At 53.9% G+C, this 25,653-nt stretch overlaps 1 protein-coding gene across 5 annotated transcripts in view; it reads right to left on the bottom strand.

Moving 5' to 3' along the window:
• Positions 1-25,653, bottom strand: part of TTC7B (tetratricopeptide repeat domain 7B) — a 214,370-nt gene that overhangs the window by 33,138 nt on the left and 155,579 nt on the right. Inside the window, exons 18-20 of one of the 5 annotated variants that reach the window (XM_053666004.1) lie at positions 22,219-22,392; positions 19,351-19,401; positions 10,472-10,612 (exon numbers count right to left, since the gene is read on the bottom strand). In XM_053666004.1, coding sequence (XP_053521979.1) covers positions 10,472-10,612; positions 19,351-19,401; positions 22,219-22,392 — 366 coding nt within the window. The remainder of the gene's footprint in view (positions 1-10,471; positions 10,613-19,350; positions 19,402-22,218; positions 22,393-25,653) is intronic. The other 4 variants (XM_053666005.1, XM_053666006.1, XM_037130214.2 and 1 more) reach the window with 4 other exon arrangements.

Genomic DNA, 25,653 nt, shown 5'->3' with positions numbered 1-25,653 from the left:
CCTAATGCTGGCCCACAACTCTGCAAGGGCAGCGGACCCAGCAGGGGGAGGAAGCCTGCAGCGCAGGGGGAATGAAAATGGTAAGGATCATGCTTAGCGGGGCCTCACCCCTCTGAGACAGCAGAGTGAGGAATCTAAGGGACAGGAGGCAAAATGACCCGCCCAAGCCCTGCAGCTCCACGTGGCCGAGCCAGTGGACTTGGGAGGTGCAAATCTAGCCTCTCCATCTAACCAGGGCTCCTCTGAGACAAGGGCCCAGGCACAGGCACAGCTCAGGGGCACCACGAGCTGGGTCCCGCCCGACTGTACAGAGTGGGTGTCGCAATAAAGAGAATGTCCCAGTAAAGCCAGTCACACGAGTTCTTGAGTTTCCTAGTGCACATAAAATTGTTTCTACCACACTGTAGTCTTTCAGTACACAACAGCATTAGGTCTAAAAAACAATGTGCATGCGTTAATTAAAAAGTGCTTTATTGCTAAGCAATGCTCACGGTCATGTGAGCCTGCAGGGAGCTGTGACCTTTTTGCCAGTGTAAGGTCTTATCTTCAGTTTGTAAAAATCCCAGCGTCTGTGAAGTGCGACCAGGCGGGGTGCACCTGTAGCCACTCGTCCTCCCTGAGGACGGGCCATCTTAACGGGCACCACGTCTAAGGCCCATCAGTGAAACCTCAGTGCGGGGCTCCGACGTCGGTCCTGTCTTCTGCGCTGGGGTTGGGGCGCTGAAAGGTACAGGTAACCCAGAAAGGCCCACGGGGCCTTCCTGCCCAGGCACGTGCTGGTCCCTCCAGGGGTTTACAATGAGTTCGTGCTGCTCAAGAGCCGGCCTTCCCGGGAGTCCGTGGCTCAAACAAGGACTAACATTTCCCCAGAAAAGAGTGTCACCAATGTCTATCCCTGATCCCACAGGATCAGCAAGTCCCCACTCTGGGTTTGCATGGCATTGCCATCACCCCCTGGACATACTGCCTTTGCCAGGAGACGCTCTATCTCACTTCTTGTTTCTGTCAGGGGCCCATCAGCCACAGCCACACTGTGGACTCCCCCCAGTCCCATCAACTTGATGAGTTTGGAAGAAGGACGTGGGCTTGCCCACGATGGCCACTCAGGGCTCTCTTTGTCCAGTATCTGGTGACTGGGAGTCTGCGTTCTTGGTTTGCTCTTCCTGGCACAACCCTGGGCTCTGCCCCCTGCACAGGGAGGCCAGCAGTTTGGGATGGGTGACTTCGACTCCACTGTGATGCATCAGGGAGCCCAAGTGGGACCAAAGTCAAACCACGCCCTCCAGTTCAGCCACTCTAGCAACGCAGCTGGGAGTTTGTTCTCTAACGCCTCCTCTATTTCTGAACTAGTTGAGAACTCAGGAGGTAAAGAGCAGAGTATTATTTATACTTCCCTGAAGCCTCCAAAATATAATCACTTATTGTGTTTTCCCACTAGAACAACGAGCAACCCCTGGCCACGGTCATCTCTGCGTTTCTTAGCACAGGCCCTGGCACTTAGCAGGTGCTAAGAGAAGTTCGTAGATGAACGAACACTGAACGAGGTCAGAGGAGGGCAACCGCTTCTGTGGCCCAGGACAGTGATCCACATCAGAGGCCCCAGGAGCCGCAGCAAACGGAGCTTCCCAGGCCCTTTCACCAGGGGCTAAATTCAAGTTGGAAAAGTAAGTCAGCAGAGGGCCTGTGAGCAGGCGGAGAGATGTAAGCGCTTGTACAGAAGGAACAGAAACACAGAGGGGAGCTGTCTCTGGGGACTGAAGGCTGAGCCGATCACCTTCCCCCCAAAACACACCAGAGTGCGATGTCAGGCCCGCGCTGCAGGGAAGCTCTGAAAGGTCCCTCACTGAAGGGTCACAGGACAAAGACTCGGTCATGGCCGCTGGCAGCCGTCGGTGAACCAAAGGTCAGGGGCTACGCAGGGTCTCGGACATTTCTACCTCATTCTGGGAGCTCAGCCCGCACTCTGGCTACCCTCCTTGGCTTGTCCTCGTCAGTGGTTCCCTATTGCAGGTGAATGTAAGCCACGTGTTTGCTCAGCATTTAAAGGTGGGGCCCTGCCACCTTTCCAATTCTGTCCCTCTCTGTCCAACTCAGGGTCTCGCCTCCACACCGCTGCCTGAGCTGTTCCTTCTGCCCCAAGTGCCTTTCCCAAGGGTCCTCTGCTGAAGATCCGCCCCTCCTCTCTCTGGGCTCCGCCCATCCCCACCCCGGCACCAGACTTCCCCAGACACCCTGGGGTAAACCATCCCTCCAGCGCCCTGGGTGCTGCGGGAGGTCCCACCCCCAGGCGGCCTCCACTACGTGACCCGTGTGCATACACAGCTTGCCCACGGGATGCCATGGTCCTGGAGGGCCGGGGTCAAGTCGGTGCCACTTCTGCATGGTACAGAGGGCTGGTACTGCAGGCTTTCTGAAATTGCTCTTTCTACCAAACTAAAGCCGTGATCTGAGGGGGACTACTTCTTCCTGGAGGTGAAGAGGTGCTCCTGACGGGGGAACTTCACTGCGAGGCTGAGAGGTGGCTCCCAACGAGCACGCCTGGGGCTCGGGTTGCACTGTGCAGAGGCACTGTGCAGAGTGGGGCTGAGTGCAGCCCCACTGTGCAGAGGCACTGCGCAGAGTGGGGCTGAGTCCAGCCCGGGCGCCATTGGCAGGCTGTGCGCCCGGCACAGGACTGCGTCTGTCCCAGGAATGCGAGGAACCTCTTCTCACAAGGGTGCCGTTGGCTGGCCACGCCTGCTCCCCGGGGGTCCATCTAACCAGAGGGGGCACCTTTTCTCGCACAAAGAAACAGCACATGTTTCTAAAAGGCTGAGCACAGTCTAGGTGCCATCACACCTGCCATTCCACCTGAGATCTGGCAGGTAGGGAGGAAGGAAAGACTGGTGTCCCAGCAGGTCCTCCCCAGCCTTGCAGGTCAGGCCTACTGGCAAGCAGGCAGGCAGGGAGCTCGGCCAGCGAAATCCCCGACCCCTCAAAACCATTTCCTTTACCCCAGATCCTGCTTCCTCCGAAGGGCAGTGACTTTTGCTTGGGAAACAAATCTTGGCCTCTTGCTTCTGTGATAGTGACAGTGCCTGCCCAGGGGCAGAGGAGTCCCTAGTGGAACACAGGTGCCTGCCAGGAGCAGCAGATACTCTTTCATGTGTAAATGAGCCCATGGGCCAAAGAGGAAAGGGGTCCTGTGTTGGGGTCGTATGTCCAGAGGAGCCTCCAGTCACCCTCCTATGGCGGCCCCCAGGGAGGCCTCCCTCCTCATCAGCCCTCATTGCAACTGTCCTTTACTCTCTGGGGACTCAGAAAGTGAGGGGGGTTGGTGGTCGTTTTCATGTGACAGTCCTACCTGAGCTTCTAGGGCCAGGTCCTGAGCTGGGGTCTGAGAGCCACGTAGGGCCTGTCCTCACCCAGGGCTTGGCCAAGTGCCTCCATCAGGGAGGTGGCTGCACGGCTGACACCCATTTCTGAGTCTGCAGATGGCTGTGCCGATCTGTGCAGTGTGCTCCCTTCGCCAGGGGCTCGGTGGGACGCCGAGACTATCTCCTCACTACCACCCCCCAACCCGCTGCATCACCGTACACTTTATCCCCTCCAGGCCTTGGTCCAGATGGTCTCCAGATGCCTCAGCCCTTTCCCCCAGTCCCCTGCCCCTGGGCTGACCATGACTCATCAGTCAAAGAGAAGACAGCGCCAGCCGAGCTGACCTCAACCCTTCACTGCCGCTGCCCCCATCCACACTGCCCCCTCTGTTCTGAGGGCCGACTCTCTGCCCGTGCCCTGGGCCCCACCTCTCTCTTTCCTTTTCGTGCCTTCACACATCCTCTCTCTCTTCTGGATGACAAGGGTCTCAGTCTCAACTGCACCATCCCTATCAGCAATCAACAGGCTTCAGGGCCCGCTTCCTCCCCCACGGTCCTCCCCAGCTACCCCTCCCATCCCCGCTCTGCTCCACTGGGCTCTTCTGGCAAGAAATGTGCCCCGCCCTCCTCTCCTCACTTGCCGCTCACTCTGCAGCCCACACCCGTGGCTCCACGGCCACCACGCCGCAAACCTGTCCTGTCACAGTCCCCAACAACAGCCGCACACTGCATCCAACAAGTGCTTCTGTCCCCAGTGGACTCAGTTTCTCAACAGCGTTTCCTACTTGAAAACAGTTATTTGAATAGAAGTGCTTGCCACCCGCGGGGCACTCACTGTGCACAGTTGTGCAACTGTCGCAACTGTCCTCGCTTTGCAGAGCAGAGGGCCGGGGCTCAGAGGGACCAGGAATAACCTGCCCACATCGCCTGCTGTGGGCACCACGCTGCGGCTGGGATTCCACCCTCCCAGCCCAGAGCCCTCACTGTCCACTGTGGCACAGGCGCCTCTGTGTGCCCTTGGGCGGCCACCCGCTGCCTCTCCTGGTGCCCCCTCCACTGCCCAGCTGACCTCTCCCTCCCGCTTCTTCGACCTTTCCTCACCCTCAGAAGATTTTCAGCGTTGGGGCGGGCAGGACTCGGGTCTCTGTTCCAGCCCTCTCCCCGCCTTGTCGGCGGTCTCTTCCCAGCCACTCCCATCACACCCGCCCCCAGCTCCAACCCCTCCCCCCAGTTCTGTTTCCAGCCCAAATCTGAAGGATGGGCTTGAATATTCTGCACCTGCCTGACACTGTCACTTGCATGTTCTCAGGCACCTGACACTTCCAAGTTCAAGCAGGACTCGGCTTCGCTGCCCTGCTGACCCCACATATCTGCTCTTCACCCAGGCTTCTCACCGCAAAAAAATGAAACTACCGGTCACCCCCTGGCTGGAGCCCCAAACGCAGGGGCTCCTTTCCTTTCACCCACCCCCAAATCTAATCCTTCACGAGTCCTATCTGCTCCCTCTCAGCGCCTCCCAGCATCCACGTCCCTCCACCCCCGCGGGTTCCACGCCTCCCCCGGCCGCTCTCCTCTCTCACGTGGGCCGATGCTGCCGCCTGCCCTGCTGCTCCTTCTGCTCCCACTTCACCGCTCGCACTCGTTCTCCGTACCGAAGGGGAGGGGCCTTCAAAAACCTCCCTCTTATCCTTTCACTCTCCTGCTGGGAGGCTCTCCACAGCTTGTCCATGCTTTTAGGATTAAGTTAAAAGACTTGGCAAGACCCTGCCTCACCTGGGGCCACTGCCATCTCCCTACCACTCAGAGCTCAGGTGACCCGCAGGCCTGGCATGTGCTGTCCTGCCCCCCCCACCATCGTCCTGACCGAGTGCTCATCAGCCTGTGGGTCTCTGCTCCCAGTGCTCAGGCCCTCGCTGGCTCCCTTGGGGGGAGGACCTCTGTTAGCAGTTCTCACAGGTACCCGCTCTGCCCCTCACAGCACCTGGCACCATGGGAATGGCGTCTCCTGCCCTGGCTCTGTGTAGAATCTGTGCACTGTGTGGGACACCATCTGTCTCATGACCATCGCACCCCAGAGCGTAGCTCCAATGTGACGAAAACAGATGCTCAAGGACACGGTGTCCCGGAGCTGAGTGCCACTCCAGGTGGGAGCTGGGGTTCTGGGCCCACACTGGGTGGTCTGGACTCAGGCCTTTCCGCTATTGGTAGCCCTGTAACCCTAGGCAAATGACAGCTGGGGCTCAGTTTCTCAATCTGTAAAATGGGATGAACAGGCTATTTATGCTCCACATGGCTCTCATGAGAACTGAATGAGTTAAAGACATACGAAGCTCATGGGATGATGTCTGACGCACGTACTGTCCTTGATGAATGTTATACCTGCAAGTTGCAGACCATTAATGACGACCCACCCCCAGGCAAAAGAAGAGGTGGGTCTAGGGGAAGCTGACTGATCAAGGATGACACTGCACACGGCAGGCACGGCCCCGGGGACCGAGTGCTCCCTCCCACAGGCGCTCCCTGTGCGGTGACAACGCCCCACCCATCTGGGAGCTGTCTCCTTGCCAGGGGGACCAGGCCCTCTGCCCTGCTGGTGTGGCCTCCTGGTGGCTGGGAGAAGCCTGGGAAAGGGAAGGGGAAAGGGGACAGGCCAGGACCAAGGAATCTGTGAGAGTGTCACAGCTTTAAATTCCCAGCAGAAATCAGAAAATCTGATCTTGCACATCTAAGAATAGCTGTTGGTTTCGACTGTGAGAGGTGCCAAAGTGAAAGCTATAATTATTAGTAAGTAACAAGCAGAAATTAACCACCTACTGCAAAGTCATTTTTAGCTGCCATCCCAATGTGGAAATTGAAAGATGGGCACCAAGAAGCGGCCTGGCTTGGGGAAGGCCCTGGCTCCACTCTGAATCGGATGTGTGCCTCTCCAACGGCAACACGAGGTTTGCATTCTGAAGAAGTTGGATGGAGAGGTGTCTCGAGGTGTAATAAACATCAGATGCTCTGCGTGGCCCCCTGTCTCTGGCCTCCTGACTCGTGCTGCCGGGCTCTAGCTTCTGTCCACCCTGGGCTTCCCCTCGTGCGAAACATGGGGAAGAACCCCCTGACCTTCTCTGCAAGACGATGAATGTACAAATCGCACTGGAAGATACTTGGAACTTTCGGGAAAAGAGACCACAGGATGGGTAGTTGCTTTCTAAGTATCACATGAAGCCCAGAGATCATAAGGAAAAGTTTGACGGATGTATTTTTTTAAAAACTGGGGAAAAAAAGGACAAAAAACAGAAACAAAACTGAAGCGGAGAGATGTACTTTTGGCACATATCATAAACACAAGGCAACTCTCTGTGACGCGTAATAAACGCTCACACACCAGGAAGACAAGCTCAGAACCTAAGACCAGCGGGAGGCCATCAGGAACAGACCCCTGAAATTCCATTTCCACCTGTTAGGTCGGCAAAGACCTAGTGGGTGTCCCCGAGCTCGCAGCACCTCTGGAAGGCACGCAGACTCCTGGGGTGGGTGCCCGCGGGGCAGGGGGGTGGCGACGGGCCAGAGATGGCAGGGAGCCTTCGCACTCTGTGTCGTCTACGCCTCTTCAACTGTGTGCTGTGTGCACTCACTATTTTTTTGAAAAGCACTAAAGTAAAATGGTTACACAGATGCAAACGGACTGGGGGAAAAACATGCACAACCCATGTGGGCCTACCACCAGGGATTCTGGTGAAGAGCCTGAGGTTTTGGGGTCCCAGGGGTCCAGGACAGGAGGACGGGGTGCTGAGGGAAGAGGGTGCAGAGGGTGCCCGGGATGTGGGGCGCACCACACGGGACGGGAAGGACCTTGCACTAAGCACCCCTGTCCACTCGGTCCGTGCTCCCCACTGGCCCCTGGCCCGTTCCTTCCCAGGGTAGATGAATAGGACCCCAAAAGCATCACGAACAGGACACCTCCCTCCCAGAGGCGTCCCACTTGTGATGCCTTTGCCACTCAGACAGACATGCACACAGCCCAGGGCACCTCTCACACAATCGGGTGGAAACCTGAGGTCACCTCAGAGCCACCTCCCTGTGGGCCTCGAACCTGGGGTGAGGCCACGGCTCCTCCCCTCACGCTTCCCCTACACTCACCGGAGCAAACCACCACGGGAGGACAGACCCACAGACGCCCCAGGGGCACCATGGCCTTGGATGTGAAACCCTGATCTAACGAATTTCCTCAAAACCTTACAGAATCGGGCGGAACTGCTAGAGCTGATGACGGACACAGATGTTACCTGGTTCCATCAGTTGTCAAGAAAACGGGGTCACTTTTAGTTCAACACTTAGAGCAGTAGAGCTCAAACCGCGTGTGCTAAAACGTCACCCTTCAGTGGGGCTGATTGGTGAATTCCTTTTGAATTGACCTCTTTGAATTGAACAGACTATGCGACTGCATGATACAATTCTAATTCTTGACTCTAACAAAGTCACTGCTTTGAGTCCACGCGGCACAAACCCTGTAAAGATCCTGAGCCAGTCCATTCGCCCATGTTACGCGTAGAGCTCACTGCACGCACACCAGCACTCTGCATGCTGTGCCCAGAGTGAGGCGGACCCGGCACCTGTTCTCCACAAGTGCAATGTCACCAACGCACAGAATGGTAAACGAGCAACGAGAGCTGTACTGTCCTGTGGATACGGCAGTGACAAGTGGGTGTTATTTACACGATTCATATGAAAGTTCAAGGACAGCTCCAAACGGTTCCTCAGTGTCCTGATAAGCGGCTACAGAGTTTCTTGCCCAGAGCCCTGGCCAGCTGCGCTACATCACGCCACGCCAGGTCATGCCACGCCATGAGGGACAGAGCCTGGACACCTGAGCGAGGGCAGCGAGCCCCAGGGCGATGCTGTCGCAGGACTCAGGCCATCGGCTTTTCCAAGAACTGAGCAAGAGAAGCGGTGCCTGCGAGGCCGAGAGAGCTTGTTCCAGCCTCAGGGCCTCAGCTTCAACTCTTCCCGGTTTCCCCCCATCAGCCCTTCAAACCTGGACTCCGTAGCCCAAGGGAAGGACAACCTCGCCCCTGAGCTGGCCCTGCAGGTTCGGCCGGTCTGTCCTGGCCCAACACTAGCCCGTACTCCTTCCTTCCCTGTGTCCTGCAGTCTCTGCTCATGAAGGCTGCTGAATAGGACAGGTGTCTGGACAGGGGAGCGGCCTTTCTGTAGGACAGTGGTGGAGGGGGACCTTGCTGTGCCCGCTGCCCACTAGCCCCCCTCAAGGGCCCAAGACAGCCCAGCGCTGGCCAGCGCTGTGCGGGAAGAGCAGTCAGCACACTCATGAATCACCTCTTGCTTGTGCTCCTGCTTGAAAGGATGTAATTTTTAAATTACGGCCGCTGTTGTGGCTCAATTAGAGATGCCCGTACCTCAGAGGCCGGCTGAGTCTGCCTCTGCAACATGCCAGAGCCAGGCAGACCCAACCACGCTTTCCTGCACAGGGATCTGCAGTGGAGCCAAACAAGGATGAACATCACACAACTAGCCTGGCAGAAAAGGTGTAAACAGGGGGCCCCCTGGCAGAAAAGGCATAACAAAGGCATAAAATGGGGGATAATAAGCACTTTCCCAGCCAAATCTGGGCTTTTACCATATGCCCCAAAGGTCAGGCCTTGAAAGGCCCTGGTAGAATCTTATAGATTGAATGATAAACCACGAGGAACAGAAGTTACCTGTTATATAGAAATATAAGTAAATCAACAGCCATCATTTGTTTGGAGTCTCTGTAGAATGGGATTCTTGCTGCTGAAATTGCCCGCATGCTGGGTTTATTTTGGGATTTCCAAATGCTGCTTTTTCCAAAAGCAGCCACATGAAACTCAGGTGGGGCTTCGTCCCAGCTTCCTGGGCCAGTTTCCGCTTCAGCAGGTGTGGCACCTGCCCCTCCCTGGGGATTCCCAGGAGTGCGGTCAGGGTGGGGAGCAGGGACACCAGAAAGGCTGCCCTCCCCCCGGCTTTGATTAAGACACCTGTGTCATCAGTATGCCTGGCCCCTCCCCCAGGCTCTCCAAGAATTCACTGCCAGGATGTGCCAGGCACTGTGCTCACCAGCCCTTGGAGACAGGTGCCATGAACCCCACATACAGATGAGGAAACTGAGGCTGAGAGGAAGCCATCAACTCAAGTCTATGCAGCAGCTGAGTCATAGAGCTGGGACTCCCCTCCGAGCCTGCGGGATGTCCAGACTTTCTGGTCTGGGACACCATGCCATGCTGTCTCCTGCAGAGAGAGTCTAGGGCGCAGCTCTCTGGCCCCTTCTGCAGCCCAAGCCCCGCACTTCATACGGCAAACGCCCTGCGACCCTTAGAGCCCAGTGTGGAAGATCCTTCCTGGATGCCTGCTGTGCACCAGGCTCTGGACACAGAGGCCGGGGAGGGATGGGAGCTACTGCGTAACCCACTGGTGCAAAGAAGTGCACCAGTTCCCCTTATGTGCGGTTCTACTTTGTGTGGTTTCAGTTACCCACGATCAGCTGTTGTCCAAAAATATCAGATGGAAAATTCCAAAAATAAGCCATTCGTAAGTTTTAAATCTCACGCCACCCCGAGTACCATGCTAAAAGCTTGCACTGTCCTGCTCCGTCCCCTGGGGCCAAGAATCACCCTTTGCCCAGTGTGTCCACCCTCTACATAGGACACGCCCACTAGTCACTTAGTAGCCACCCTGGTTATCGAACGGACAGTTGCGGTACTGAGTGGTCGTGCTCAAGCCACCTGGATAATTTACTTAGCAACCACCCCAAAAGTGCAGTAGTGGTCCACCAAGGGAAGTCGTAAAGAGCTACTTCATCACCAGTGATGGCTGCTCATCTCTCACTACGCCTAACTTACAAACTGAACTCGATCACAGGTGCGTGTGAAAAGGGAAAAACACGGCACATAGAGGGCCCGACAAGTTTTAGGTGTCTCCTGGGGCCCGGGAACATGTCCTCCATGGCTCGGGGGTGGGGACCGCTGCAGGCACATTTTGGTGTGACTGCAAAGGCTCTGGTCTCTCTGGATGAGGGGCTGTGGGCTAGAGAGGCAAGTGCCCGCGGGAGGCTGTGGGTGGGTGGGGGGCCCAGCCCAGGGGTGGGGCAGTACCTGCGTGGAGCCAGATCTGTGCCAGTGTCATCCAGGGGTGCAGCGGGCCCTGCTTGGGGGCGCTGCTCTGCAGCGACGAGGCCACTTCTGACAGCGCCTGCTCCACGCGGGAGGCCGCCACCGAGGTGGCGTGAATGGAGCCTGTGAGGGATTTTCAAGAAGACGACATCAGAAGGGAAAGGGTGGGCCCAGCCAGCCTCCCGCCCACCCTCCCACACGTAGACAGGAGCTCAAGACACACACACGCCCTCCCCCATGACGTTTCTGAGATTTACTGTCCATGAAGGAACACAACCATGACAGCCGGAACCTTACTTTCAGTCCTGGGCTTTAGCTGATTCCTGAGTCAACCACCAGAGCTCATGCTCAGCTCCTGAAGCTCAGTCTGTACACTGTGGGGCTCGGGGCAGGGAGGGCCATGGCTAGGACACAGCTGCGTGCGACACACCCGTTAAGCAAACAAGTCTACACGGTGCCCTTACAGAGCACCCCTGTGAGGGCCTAACCCCAGCAATGATGGGGGTGGAGGAAGGCACTGCACTCGTCTCCTGGGGTAACCTTCGGAGTAGATGGGGACCGTTTCCAGACACCCCTCGCAACTTCCCACGTCATCCCCCGGCTGCCAGGAGGTGGGTAACACCCCTAGATTTGAAACCATATTCTAGAACACGGCTTGACTATAGAAAGAGCACCTTTTGCCCGGTGTCTGGGCAGATATCTACTACTGAGGCTATTGTTAGACCAGTGGAGGGCAGGTGGTATTGCAAGGATGCCTGAGGTCAGAGGCTGCACCTTCCTGACTCTCGTGCGGACCCTGCTGCCCTGGAAGGCGAGGAGGGGAGAGTGAGCACAAAGGATCTGGTGAAAGGACTTCCATCCAGAGGCCAAGTGAGTCAGATGACTCCTTCCTCTCATGCCGACCTTCAGGAGGTCCAGACGCCCCCGGGCACCTCCTTCAGCAGGGGCTTGGTCCCCGCCTCTCTCCAACATTCACTCTACACAGTATGGTTTCAGAAGTCAGAGCAGGAGTCCCAGCTATTTACAGTGCAAAACTCTTGCTATCTATTTGCACCAGCAACATTCACGATTTATAACTCACCACAAAATCCAACGCGAAGATAAACATCGCTAGTGGTGACTGCCAACCCGTCACGTTTCAAACTGGTAATATATGAGACCGATGCTGACAACTCAGAGAAGTTGAGCCGGTTGTATGGAGTTGCGAGCATGAAAATACCCTCTGTGCGGCTCAGCGGTGTGCCGCTTCCCTCACTTTCGGGGTGTGCTCAGGGAGAGACTGGCCTCCCATGCTGTGTCCCGACTCCTCCGGCAGGAAGGAAACACGGATTTCGCTACAGACACTCAGTCCTTCAGTGGGAGCCTGGTGCAGGGTCCCGGGAGGCGGATGGAGACCAGACAGGGAATCTGCCTTCTGTGGGTCATTGGCACGCAGACGGCGCCCGTGAGGACTGGCCGTCAGTGGACAGGGCCACATGTGCAGGGGGACATCTGGTCTGCGACAACAGGCCCTTGACGTTTGGTCCCGACAAAAACCTCCATGAGCACAGGGGGCCCATGCCAGATTGACCTTGACATTCGGTCCTGTCAAACACGTCCACCCCTGGGAATGTCCCCAGGTTCCAAACTTCAAGGATCCGTTTGGCACAGACCTAAGTCTCAGTGGACATCTGAGAAGGAACAGATGTCCTACAAGGGGACAAGATGGAGGACAGCACCCGGGAAAGGACCGCTGAGCCCTCCCCCATGGGTGCCGCCACATGCGGGGGAGGAGACCGAGGCCCCCCCTCCATCACTGGGGAGGACACCAGCGAGCGCTGCCCTGAGGCGGGGGTGTGGGGGTGTGGCTGATGAAATGTGTCTGACTGCTTACAAAAAATCGCAACAGCAACTTTGATTAACACGCTATTTGTTTGTTCTCGGGTCTTCTTTTTAACCTTTTTATGGAAAAATAATATTTTAACTTTGATAGCAAGGACTGGCTGTGATTTCCCTGAGATTTGTAGCAACAACTATCAGTTCAGTGAAGGAGGTCATGGCTGCTACGTACTGACATTGCAAGGCTGGCTTACTTTCTCATGGGCCACCCTGAACACGTGGTTCTCGACCGTGGCTTCACCTGGAAATGACCTGGGCGTTTCAAAAGTCATGATGCCACAGATGCGTCCCGGACCAACGGACTCACTAACCCTAGAGGTGGGGCCAGGTGTCTGTCAACCACCGTGGGATGCCGAGGTGCAGCTGAGGTGAGCCCACTGACCTGGGGGTCAGGCAGCGGCTACTCCTACCATTTGGTCAAGAAAAGCTTGAAGGCAGAGTCTATCTGCGCCAACCAGCCCAGGCTCTGCCGCTTCCCTGTAGCTCAGCAATCTGGGGACAGGCTTCCTCAGGCTTCCTGGCCTCACAATCCCTTGGACTCTGAAATGTTGTAGAGACCCCTGGAGTCTGTTGATGTGGGTTCTGTCTGTGGGTATTTACCATATTGGAAACCAAACTGAGATAATGTGTAAAATAGTTCGTCATTGATTCATTTAAAAATAACAACGAACAACTGTTCTAGAAAAATTCTGCAAGTTTTCTACCAGGTTCTATGGCTCCTTTGCTGCGAGAATTCAGTGACTTCTGGAGGGGACTAATTCTGCTTTTTGGATGAACTGTTTTGTTTGGTCCACAAATGCGCTAATCAGAACTTTTGCCAGTTTCTTCCTTTGTGGTACCTATGTACAATCAAGTTAATGAATTCTTCTCATAAAAATACGATTCACTGTGAACAGGTCTGGCATATGATGGCGACGACGATGACGATGATGGCTGTGGCCATGGCAGTTATCTGCTGTAGAGAACGTTCCATGTTTCCGGCACTGTGATTAGCACTTCGTATATATTATCTCACTCTTTAAACAATTCCTTGCAGCAAAATTGGGGTGGAACGAGGTTATATAACTTCCCCCAAGTCATACAGACAACAGAGTGCAAAACCGGGACTCAAGCACTAGTCTGATTCCAGGGCTAGCCTTTAAGCCCAGCCCTGACGGCCCCTCCCCCAGGAAGGCTGCTGGGAGCCCTCTCTCTTCTCCCGTCACTGCCCTGTAAGCAGCCAGGCCCCTTGGGTGTGGTGACCACTGTCCAGGTCTCACTGTCTTATGTTCCAGTTGACACAACTGTCTCTCCCATTGGATTGGGTGCGGCTCAGGAAGACAGGAACCTGCCTTCCACTTTGGTGTTTTCAGGGCCTCACAACATCAGGCCCACGGCAGGTGCTCACAGAATGAGCAAGTGGACGCGGCTGTCAGCAGACACGTTGCTGGGCACAGTTCCGGAGAGTGGTCCCCTCTTTCGGATGCTCTACTCTCCTTCCCCAGTGAGGGTCAGAGGCCAGACCTTCCTTGTCTCAAAGGGCTTCTCAGTGTGGCTGTCAGCACGTCCAGCAACCGGGGCTGGACAGGACAGTGGTGCAGACGATACCGTGCACCTTGCTGGGTGACCACCCCCCGCAGTCTCACTACCCCATTGAAAGACGGAGCGAAACCGAGCTTCACCAGAAATGATTTTTTCTCTTCCTGGCCAATCCCACCACACCCAAGGGGCCTGGCTGCTTACAGGGCAGTGAAGGGAGAAGAAACAGGGCTCCCAGCAGCCTTCCTGGGGGAGGGGCCGTTAGGGCTGGGCTTAAAGGCTAGCCCTGGAATCAGACTGGTGCTTGAGTCCCGGTTTTGCACGGGGCACAAAGGCAGCTCTCGGGCCTGCACGACATTCTAATGCTCTGAGCCAGGGATGGGTACCAGGGCATTCAGATACTTATTAATAACAGTAGGGGACTAACAATAACGGTAACGCTATTTAATAGTTAACACCCGCTATTCCTGGTAATGACACGGTACATCAAATTCTCCCACTGGATTAGAATCTAGAGGGGAGAAAAGGGGCTTAACATCATTATGAATCAGAATAGGTATATCTGATTAAAAATATCAAAATATAATCAAAATAACTTGTGTCTTGCTATCTCATAGGACTCAAAACAGTGAATTTGATTTATGTGCGTGAACAACTAGAAGGGCTAGTCTAACCTACATATTTTTAAAGCAGCGCTTGTCTTTCTCCCCGGAGCAGAAGTGGCCTGGGGGGAGTCCGCGAGTGAGGCCTGAAGAAGGAATGGCGGTGGTGAGGAACACAGGACATGACATGCGCCTAAACGGAAATCCGAGCCCGGAGACACGAGCTTGCTGGTAACCAGGCCTGACAGGGACCAGCAGCGCTTGTCTGTGCAGTGACCCTGGGGGCTGAGCGGCCGCTGTGCCTGGCGAGTCCCTCAGTCCCTGGGCCCTGGGGCTCAGGCGCCACGAGGACCGAGAGCGGGTCAGGCAGAGGCAACCCGCCCCAAACTGGCCCCAGTTCTGTGACCTGCTTGCCCGAACGGCCCAGCGGGCGTGAGAGGCCACGCAGCTGAGGAGACCTGCGTTTCTTCAGGCTGACTGCATTTTCTTCCCTCGCCCAGATAGATGCCCAAGAGGAAATGTCATCTCAGACACCTGCTGCGAGGGCAGAGTGCCACTTAAAGAGCTGCTCTGGTCCCTACAACCAGGGTGTTCGTCTGGGCTCCCTGTGGAACATCGTGTGTGTGGGCGGGGGAGGCAAGGCGTGGACCCAGGAACTGCGGCCCAGAAACTGGGCCCTATGGGCCAAGAGGACCAGAAACCAAGGCCGCTGACCTCCGGGAGCTGTGAGGCAAGCTCTGAACGCCTCCCGAGGCTGCCTGACCCACACTCCTATCAAAGGCCGAAGCTGTCGAGAGACCTGTCACAAGTGGGACACTGGGAGCCGTCAGCTCAAGTTGCCTTTGCAGCAGAGCCCATACACAGATCCTTCTCTCCGAAGCAGACCGCATCTGCAGCGCATCCCCCACAGACCTGAAGTGTGGCAGACCTACGCAGGCCGCAGCTCCCCGGTCAAGTCCCCCGTGAAAGGGGTCTCGGAGGCAGTCACGTTGTTACACCAAAGGCATAATAAATCACGTGGCTTGGTTATGTTCGCTGCCCCTGTATCCTCAACAGCAAGGTCACCAAACACACGGCGTGGATTTACAGTCCAGCTGTGCCCTGGACTGTCTGTTGTGGAGGCACTAGTAAGGGGCTGCCACCTGAGGGACGTCTGCCTGCCCGCTCTCCTCACGGCTGCACAGCATGTGGACAATAAACTAGATCTCAGGCGGATCCCTGCCTCCCTAGTGACTGGCAAGCGTCACGGTCCAGAAACAAGGCACAACTGCTATGTTACGTGCAGACAAATCCTCCACCAGAGGCACCTCAGTAGACACACTTCCCACGTGTGCTCAGGATGCTGGCTGCTCTGTGCTCCTCCGCCCCAGAACTGACTCAGGAGCCTCATGTGCAGGAACAAGGGACCGTGATGGAGCACGTGGCCCCGCCCCAAGTCCCCTCTCTGCCCCTCACCCACGTGCCCTCCGCCTGACGCCCCAGCAGCAACCAGCCCCCCCCCCCCGTCTGCTCCCCATAGAAACGAGCTGCTCTGTAATGGGCATGCTGGCGAATCTCTCTGTTTATTTTCCCTCAGTCCTGGAGTGATTCCATGTTATCTGTCAAGACAGTCTATTCAGTTCTTAGAAGCTGTGTCCCCAATCTATTAAAATAAGAAGGAAACAAGGCAGCAATTCACCTCTTCAAGACCCTGACTACCGAGGAGCAATCTGGATGACTAAGCATTCTGCCAGAGAGCTGGGCTGAAACATTTTCTTTTTTAGCAGGAAAAGAATCTGTTTCTCGAGACCGGGCTTCAGAGCACGTGGGGCCGATGCTGCAGGCTGCTGGCAGCCTGGCGAGCCACCCCCCCCCCTGCCGACTGTGCGCCTGAGCTCCAAGAGCCAGGGCGTCCTCGGGCCTAAGGGGGTGGAGGCTGAGGAGCTAGTGATGATTATCTCTTACTTTTGGCAGGGGGAGGACAGGGAGAGTCCACCCCCACTTCAGCCCTCAAATTAGGCATGTTTTCTCTGTAGCTCTTTAAAAAAAAACACATTAAACACGTTGGCCCTTCGCCACACCCTGTGGGCATCGGGACAATTTCCATCGTTGCTGGAGGGAGGGAGTCCCGTCTGCCCGAGGAGGTGGATCTGGGGTGGTGGCCTCCTCCACTGCACTGCCACGGACCTCCCTTCCACATTTCTAACTCCGAAGGCTGCCACCTCCCCTTCCTGGTAGTGTGACCACTAATGTGACAGGGACACGGGGCTGGAGCTGCTTTACGGGCGACTGCCTGGTCCTACCCACTTCCCACCGGCAATGAGGCCTCCCGCCCTGGGTCCCTCTGCCTGGGACCCTTGGTGGTGCTAGCAGACAATTTCCTTTTTCACTGCGGGTAACAGAGATTATTAAGACAGCCAACTAAGCCGAGACTGCCCGACCCATTGCTCCCAGACGACACAATTTCCCAACGACTTTAACAGAATCGTCAACACACTGTAAACCTGACAAAACGTGTCTTCTCCTGAAAGGGAAGGTTCCTCCCGGGGAAAGCTCTGGGCAAGGAGCACACCAAGGCAGGGAAAGGCTAGGGTATGTGGTCGCCAGCAGGCATGCAGGGGTGGCCCGGCCAGGCGGTCACACGGAAGCGTGGAGGGACGCCGTTCACGCACGTGCAAGGAAGACGCCAGCTGCCGGGGAGCCGCGCCCTGGCCCTGGATGGGAGACAGTACCTGCCGGAGGGCCACACTGGGCAGATGCCCCATTGCCTGCGAACCCTCCCCGTGCACTGCCTGTTCTGAGACTGTGTCTCTGGACCGAAGTGCCCTCCTGCCTGGGGAAGGCTGTGTTTGTCTCTGAAGGCAGGCAGCCTCCGGGTCTGTGCGATATTCTCATTCCTGGACACATGCTCCTCACCTCCTCTCTGAGAGCCATTTCCTGTTGACCTGTCAATCTCCTGAAATTCCACTCGATCTTGTTTAAGCAAAGGTGCCACTCAACTAATGGAGGAGACTCTAATTAGATCAGCCAGAAAAGGCTTATATCTGAATTGTTAGGGCTGAACTTCTAAAATGGCCATGCTTCAAATGCAGGGCAGTCAGCCACAGAAGAAGTTTTTCATATAGAGATTTTAAAAAGCTACTTAATTTTATCAGGTTAGAGCACAGGTGTACCTGCCTAGTTACTTCCTGATTAAAATATACATGTTTTGGGTGTTAGAAAATGCAAAGTCAATAACAAGATGCTAGCCATCAAAGAAAAAGTCTACTACCTTGAATTTATTTCTCAACCTCATTCCGGTTGAGAGGCGTGCTTTGTCTGTAACCTGTTTATTCCCTCCTCCTAGTTACCCGTCTCTAAAGAGAGCAGCAGACTCTCCGCCAGAGTCGGCGAGATGAAAAACTGAGCCAGGAACCCATGTTGGCATTCTCGATTTTAGCACGTTTTTGGGGAGGAGCGTCGAACGTCAGCACACAGTTTTCTCAAAGTGGCGACTGCTAGAGCACCTGAGTTGGGGGCGAGAGGGTCTGGAGTGCTAAGGAGCGACAGGCAGCGGCAGCGTGGACACAGCCCTGGACGGCTGCCCTCGGGGAGCTGCCCCTGCCCGGGCTGCATGCAACTCGGGGACAGGGACACCTGGCTGAGGCTGGGATCAGGCCCAGCTACTGGCACACCACGGAGTTCTGGGTGCACAGGGGGCTCGCCAACCTCCCTCTTTACAGAAGGGGGGGGGGTGGTTGCGGCGTGCGGAACCTGGGTTCCTGGGCAGAGCTGGCTCTGAGACCCGGTTTCCTGGCCTTGGGGAAATAAGAGCTGGAGCTGTTTCTGCGGGAAGCACAAAATACAAGTCCCTTGTATGAATCTATCCACCCTCATAAACAAATAGAAGCTTTGACTAATGAGGACTGCGTGAGGATTTTAATGTAACCTCACTTTCTAAAAACCAAACTGTTTCAGTGGATCCCAGTGGCCTGATATCGAAAGGACCCTGGCAGTGAAACCTTTTACCCCCCTTCCCTGAAGAACCCTAATGTGAGGACAACACCAAACATTTGTTTTCTATCATGGGCTTTAGGTCAAGCTAGATTTCAGGGAAAAAAATCGCCTCCCTGAGGGCGTATTTGCCATAAGCAGGATTTGCTTTCCTAAGACCAGAAACAATGAGGAAGTCAGCCTGGGTCAGAGCCCAGGGCCTTCGCCTTTTTAAACTGAGGGAAATCTCAGAGCCTTTCACTGTTAATTCGAACTGTGAGTCTCCAAGAACATCTGACCAGGGAGACTCAGTGGTCTAAGAAACAGCCTTTGGGAAATGCTGTAATTCACTAAGGCCTTAAAAGAACACCACCCAAGACGCCAGTCCTGTACTCAGGGAATTGCTTATTCTCTAAATTTTGGTAGATGTAGTTTAAGTTTTATGATGTCTGTTTTGCTTACTTTAGGAAAATTAATTATTAGAATTGCTTTTCTCAAAATGGTCGAACGGGAAAGGAATTTCAAGATTCAACTGGTTTCCTCCACCCCAGTTTTACGGATGGCCTGCCCTGGGGGCGCTGGGCGTCTCACACTGCGCAGTGACACCAGTGCAGGGGGCAGGGGATCTGCGGCCACCCACCCACACCCTTACTTGGGCATTTTTCCTGTTATGCCTTCCTCTGTGGTCCTCCCCAGACAAGTACTGCCTCCTTGGCATGGACAGCCCAGCAGCAGCGGAAGCATCGGGATCCATCGCAGGCGAGGGAGCCCCGGGTGGCGCAGTGGGCAGGCGGGCAGCAGCCAAATGTCCACACCATCTCAACAACCAGCAACCACAACACACATTCCAGGATGGAGGGAAGCGTGACTCTGAGACCCTCCGAAAGGTTAATAGATTGGTAAACTACTTACTAACTGAAAAAAGGGAGGGAAACCCATGAAAGTACACTTCTGGAGAGTTGCCTTCGAACAACAAATCAAACCGAAAATTAAAACCAAGAAACAAAGCATTTGAAAAATCAAAATTAAGGCTAAAAAAGCAAATAGAGTTCTAATAACCTTCCAACTGTAAGTCTGGCTGTCTGGAATCAGATTTCAATTTAAGAATGACACATGTTTTTCCACTAACAATTTTTTTTTTTTTTTTTAACCAAAGAAAGCCCAACTGGACCTTCTCCTCTATTGAAGCCTCAACCAGCACATGAAAGCTGGCCGGTCCCTGCAATGTACTCTGTTTCCAGGGCAGGAAATTCCAAAGGGAAGGGAAAAATAATCAAACAAGCAGTTTTCAGATCTTCCCACACATTAACCCTGATTATGATTCCAAGGGTTTGCAGGGTTTGGCTAGTTTTCCTTTCTGCAAAGTCAAAGGGTTGGAGGGAGAAATTCGTAGATTCAGGTCGTGGCTGTCTGTCCTAATGAACAGACTGTAATTGAACAATTAAACAGACTTTAACGAACAACGAACAGACTTTAATGGATGATTTTAATTGGGAAATCCTACACTTGTCACTAACGCAAGGTACGTTTCCTCCTTCTCTAACTAAACACTGTACCCCAGGGGGTAAAAAAGATGGGTGTTTTGGTCTTTGTGAAGACACCTGGCTCCTGGCCGGCTGCTCCCCAAGGATGGGTGGTGACTTCAGAGCCTCTCACAAAATGAGCAACCGAACCTGTCTGGGACGCACGCAGCCAACGCAGCGAGCAGAAAGCACAGTGGGTGCTCGCTGCCCTAACATCGTACTAACTAATCAACGCAAAGGTGCCTCACTGGACCAGACACGTCCTCGTCTGGCAGGTTTTAAGGAGCGCAGGGGCCTTGGGGCACAGTGTGATGGACGCAGGCAGGGTGGGGAGGTCGGTGGGTTTGTTGTGTGAACGAGTGAAGGGGTGGGGGAGGCAGTGGGAGCATTCTGTATTCGAGAGCAGTAAGATCCCATTTTATGGCAAAAAACCGGGCAAAAGTCAATGTAAAAAACAATTCTTATGGAAAAACTGAAGTTGGCAATTGCCCCAAAGCATTGTTTTAAGGGGGGAAATCTATTTTAAAAAATGGATTAAACACAACATAAATAGCCCTGGCTGGGTGGCTCAGTTGGGCTGGAGTATCGTCCCCATGCTTCAAAAGGCTGCAGGTTTGATTCCTGGGCAGGGCACATACCTAGGGTGAGGCAGGTTCGATCCCTGGTATGGGAAGCAACTGATTGATATTTCTCCCCCACATTGATCTCTCTCTCTCCTTTCCTCTCTCTCTAAAATCAATAAACATATCCTTGGGTGAGGATAAAAAAAAACATAGACACCTTATGCATTATCTTTGTCTTCCACTTCACAAAGCTGAGACGGCCACTAAAGCAAGTTCTGGACACCTAGCCTGCAGATAAGCAAGGTCGGTGCCTTGGCCTGAATGACTGATTTCAGGCGTGAGTCTCATTTCTGCCCCAACTGTGCATGTGTTTAACACACGGGTTAGCCATTGAGAGATGAGCACATTTGGGAGGGGGGCAGCAGTCCCCCCTTAGGAGCTTTTTGTTCATCCTATAACTGAGCATTTGGAACAAAGATAAGCCCTTGTAAATCATAGATGCAGAGATTAAATTTCCTGGTGCTGCTGGTAAAATGGACATTAAATGAATGAGTCAAAGACCACAAGGGTGGGCTGTCCTGGTGAGATCCATATCAGGTCCCCCTCAAGGACTTTATCAACCACTGTTTCATTTTAATAAAAGCATTTTTTTTGTTATTGCCAGGTTCCCAGACACCCTAAAACAGATTTTCAAATTTCTGCATTATTGAAACACAGAATTAGATGAAAATACTGTTCAATTCTTCTGCATAGTTTCATGACATAAACCCTGTATTTTCCTTCCTTGCACATGGAAAATTATGTACAGACTTGGTTTTCAAAGTGCAGTGTGTGGCCCGCCGGCACTGGGACCAAGGGGCATTTTGTAAGTGCAGACCCCTGGGCCCCGCCTCAGGCCTGCCCAGTCCTAAACTCTGGGGTGGGGCCCAGGGGTCCGCCCTGCAGTTTCCAAAGCTCTGAGTGTGATTTTAACACACAGTAAAGTTCTAGAACTGCATAGTTAAGGGGCATATGTGACCATTATCTCTAGAGAACTGGCTTGACTATTGCATACTTGTTGAATTAATTTCAAAATTGAAAATCAGAAATATTTAGGATAAATTATTTGCTAATTGTTCTATTTTGCCTTATTTTCCATTTTATTAAATATTTTATTTATTTATTTTTAGAGAAAGGGGAAGGGAGGGAGAAAGAGAGGGAGAGGGAGAGAAACACTAATGTGTGGTTGCTTCTCACATGCCTGCTACTGGGGACCTGGCCTGCAACCCAGGCACGTGCCCTGACTGGGAATTGAACCAGCAGCACTTTGGTTCACAGGCCAGCACTCAATCCACTGAGCCACAGCAGCCAGCAGCTAATTTGCCTCCTTAAAAAGAAGTAGAACTTTTAATGCATTTATATCAACTCCAGGAAAGCACACAAGTACCTGAGAGCTAAAAACAGTATTCTGGAAAAGTTTTATATATTCTGCTTAAAACAGGTTTCCTTTACTTTTCAAAGAGGAGACTGGGACTTGGGCACCAATATCTTTTCCTGCCCCGAACAGCTTTTGGATTTTCAAATTAGCAGGACCTTTTCCCCTCCCGGATAAATTTGATGGAGCTTCCTATCCAGCTTATCAGTTAGGAAGATTATCAGAGAATGAAATGCCAGGCAAACGAAGCAGAAAGAACGAGAACGGAAAAGCCATAAACCATGTTTACACAGAGAGGGCTCCTGGCGGGGGCCGGGGTCACTGAATGAGCGAGCGGCTGGGGGCCACACAAAGGTGTCGGGTTTGGGATGAGAATGGAGATGGGAAGATACAAACAGGTGGAGAGGAGATTCGGTTCTTGAAAGAGAACAGGAGGAGGAGGAGGAATCTGACACTAAAAAGGTGAAAGAGAAAAAAAAGGACAAAAGCAGAAAAAAACTTTAGAAACACAAAAGAAAAATAAGCTGGCTTTTAATATACTCACATAAGCTGCAAAGAAAATGAGGTCATGTAATGCACAATCATTCCTCTGCTTGACAAGAGGATACCAGCGTTTTTGAAAGAAAACAAATTGGCTGTTTCCCCACTAGTTATTTAATTCTTCTGCAATGACACCATGGAACACGAATAACGCAGCTTCACCTGGGCACAGATTCAGCAGTACTACCCCCTGGAAATAACACATCTTTAACCCATGACACCCAGGATGTTCTGGGGGACACTATCTGCTTTTCAGCTGAAAAGTGTTAGAACTCAACTTTTCCTGGACATGTTTGTTCTGAGAAGCACTTACGTACAGTTCATTTGTATTTTCCTGGATGTAGACACACCGTGTGGAACGGTGCCTAGGTTGCGGCCCCAGCATCATGGGGCCCTGGGGGACTGGGCTGTCTAAGCTGGTCCGAGGCTGGCGGTGCCACCTGGGCACTTGGAAAGGGAGCTAGGACCACACCTTCCTGTCTCATAGCTGGAGAGAGCCACAGCGATGGGGGGACCGCCGCAGTGACATTTAGAATTTTCCTAGATGCAATGACCCAGGCTTTCAAGTTAATAGAGTTATTTTGCTTTGGGTAGGTGTCTGGTCACATCTACCAATGATTAAAGATAAATCCCCTGACTCTGCATCCTGTTTTAGAGGCCAAAGAACAAAAAAATTTTTTTTCATCCTCTATTTAAGGAACTACCAACTTATTCCAAAGAAAAGGCAGCGATTCATAGCGTCAGAGTTGTGACTGTCACCCATTGGATTGTTCTTTTTCAATGGCTGGGACCATTCAATGACAGGTTTGGGGGGAGGAGAGCTGGGGTGATATTAGGAGGAAAATCATGGTCTTTGAGGGAGGCTTGTTCAGCTGGCCACACCCACTCAATAAAACCACCGTCCACATGATTGGCCACAGCGGACTGGGCCTCTCCGTGCTCCCAGACATGGGTCCCCTGACCTGACTCCACAGACCTGCATGTGGACGGCTTCAGAGGTAGAAACCATATGTCAACTAATGAACCACTTCCAAGGTTAAGAATTTAGCCTACACTTTACAGTGACCCAGAGGTAGAACAATGGCATTATGGTTATATTCTGTAAAAGTTCCTATCTGTATGAGATATATACTGAAATTTTATCAGGTGAAGTGTGATGCCTGGAATTTGCTTTAAAATATTCTATAAAAACTAAGCGGGAACAGGAGAGGCGGATGAGAAAAGATTACTAATTGCTGAAGGCTGGTGGTGAGGTTCAAGGGGATTTGTTATATTATATCTGTAGTCTGGTATAGTTGAATATTTCCCATGATAGAAAATAAAATAAAGAAATAGAAAATAAACTTTAGTTCTGAAATATAAAAGTAAGTGACTTAAGAGGGCCTGTGGCTTCACGAAGGACCCACCCGCACAGTGGGCGTTTCAGAGTCAGCAGGACCCAGCGCCCTCGCCGAGGCTGACACTGTGCGGCTTTGCTCGTAGCGGAGGCCGCGCCCCTCAAGTTAGGAAATTCAGAGGAGCAGTGAGGCACTGGTGGGGGCAGGGACCGAGGCTATCGACAAGCTCTCCCCTACCAGGGCTGGGCTCTCTCCAGCCAGAGCTGATCTGAGTCACTTCTGTTTGGATTCAGGGCCGTTTTTACGCCTGATGCATTCCACATTCGCCAGCCTCCTCAGCGCCGCGTGAACCGGGGACCGTGACGGGAGGAGACGGCTGTGGCCATGCACATGGGTCAACGGGGAAGTGAATCTGTGCGCTGTGAGAGCGCGAGGACCCTGTCTGCGGATGGAGGTGGGGTGGTCCAGGGTGCGCCGTGAAGTGGGAGATGCCAGGGGTCCGCGCAGCACACGCACTGGGCCATTTTTAATGTCAGGGGACACGGGAAATAACATCTACCCTTATTCGCATGAAGAAACACCGCAAGGGTAGACAAATAAAGTAACAGAAATGGTTACCTTTAGGGAAAGAGAAGGTGTGGGGGCAGGGATGGGAGCGAACCTTCTCCCTCGACCTTCTGACCTAGAACTAAGGTCTGGGGTGGTCCATGAGACAGGCCGCCCACACAGGCGCCTGAGTAAGAGCGCGGGCCCTCCCGCCCTGCAGCTGAGCTGCGCTGAGCTGAGCTGCGCTGAGCTGACGACGGTGGGCTGTATTCACCGAGATGGAGGCACCTTTCCATTTTTAGGTGGGCCTTCCCAATGTTTACGTCTCTGACCTGAAGGGTCATTTCAGCGTGTCTTACTGTCATCGGTGGCCAGGCCACAGTCGACGATGCCTAACCTGGCCTCCATTGTCTGGACTCCCTGCCCCGGGTGAGTGACTGGTGGTATGGAAACCGCCCCAGCGGGGCCCTGGGGGCAGGGCCAGGGAAGGGGGCCTGGAGGGACCCCTATGGGCAGTGCAGCAGCAACAACCCAGTGGGCACTGGCCAGTGCCTGGGAAGCTGTGGTTCTCTCTGCTTGTTCCAGGGCGCCCGCACCGGCCGCCCGGACCCCTGGGTGCCCAGCGTTGAGTGAGAGTGGGGTGTGAGCACCATGGAGGGCAAGGGGGCCATGACCCCGACTGTGCTGCACAGACACACCTCACTTGGACACTATGGCGCCCGAGCTTTAACCTGAAGAAGGGGACCCCTGAGGGCTTTGGGAAAATGTCCCCCAGGGCAGAGGGGAGAATGAAGAACAAGGGCCTCACTTATTTCTGCCACCATCTGTAGTCAGTGGGATGTGGCATAAAAGGCTTGAGGAAATTGAGGTCCAAGTCAGCAGAGGTAAGGAGGTCAAATTTCACAGGATTGCCCCCACAGGACCTGTGGAAGGGCAAAGGAGGAGGACAGCCCTGGGTGGCCACCGCAGCCAAACAAGCCCGAAATGGTGCAGGTGCCATAATAAGCCTCCCCCTCTCTCTTCTCTCCCGTGTCCGAGCCTCACCTTCCAGTCACTTGTCCTGACAGCCCGACCTTCCCACTCTAGCAGTGAGGTGGGTGAGTGTGTCTCTAGCAGGGCTGGGCTCGAGGAAAAAGAGCATCGCTGCACTATTCCAAGGCAGTCTCTGCCTGGTCTGCCGTCTAGGCCCACCCAGGATGGCTGATCACTCCGGGGCTAGTCACCGTCGGGAGAGAGCTGGCGTGGTTTTGTCAGTCTGCGTTTTGAGTGATGGCCACCAGCCACCTTACACT

This window comes from Artibeus jamaicensis, unplaced genomic scaffold, assembly GCF_021234435.1.
Source record: "Artibeus jamaicensis isolate MK-2021 breed Jamaican fruit bat unplaced genomic scaffold, CSHL_Jam_final contig_444, whole genome shotgun sequence".
NCBI lineage: Eukaryota > Metazoa > Chordata > Mammalia > Chiroptera > Phyllostomidae > Artibeus > Artibeus jamaicensis.
Note: the sequence above shows the minus strand (reverse complement) of the source record. Positions and strands in the feature narration are given on the sequence as shown.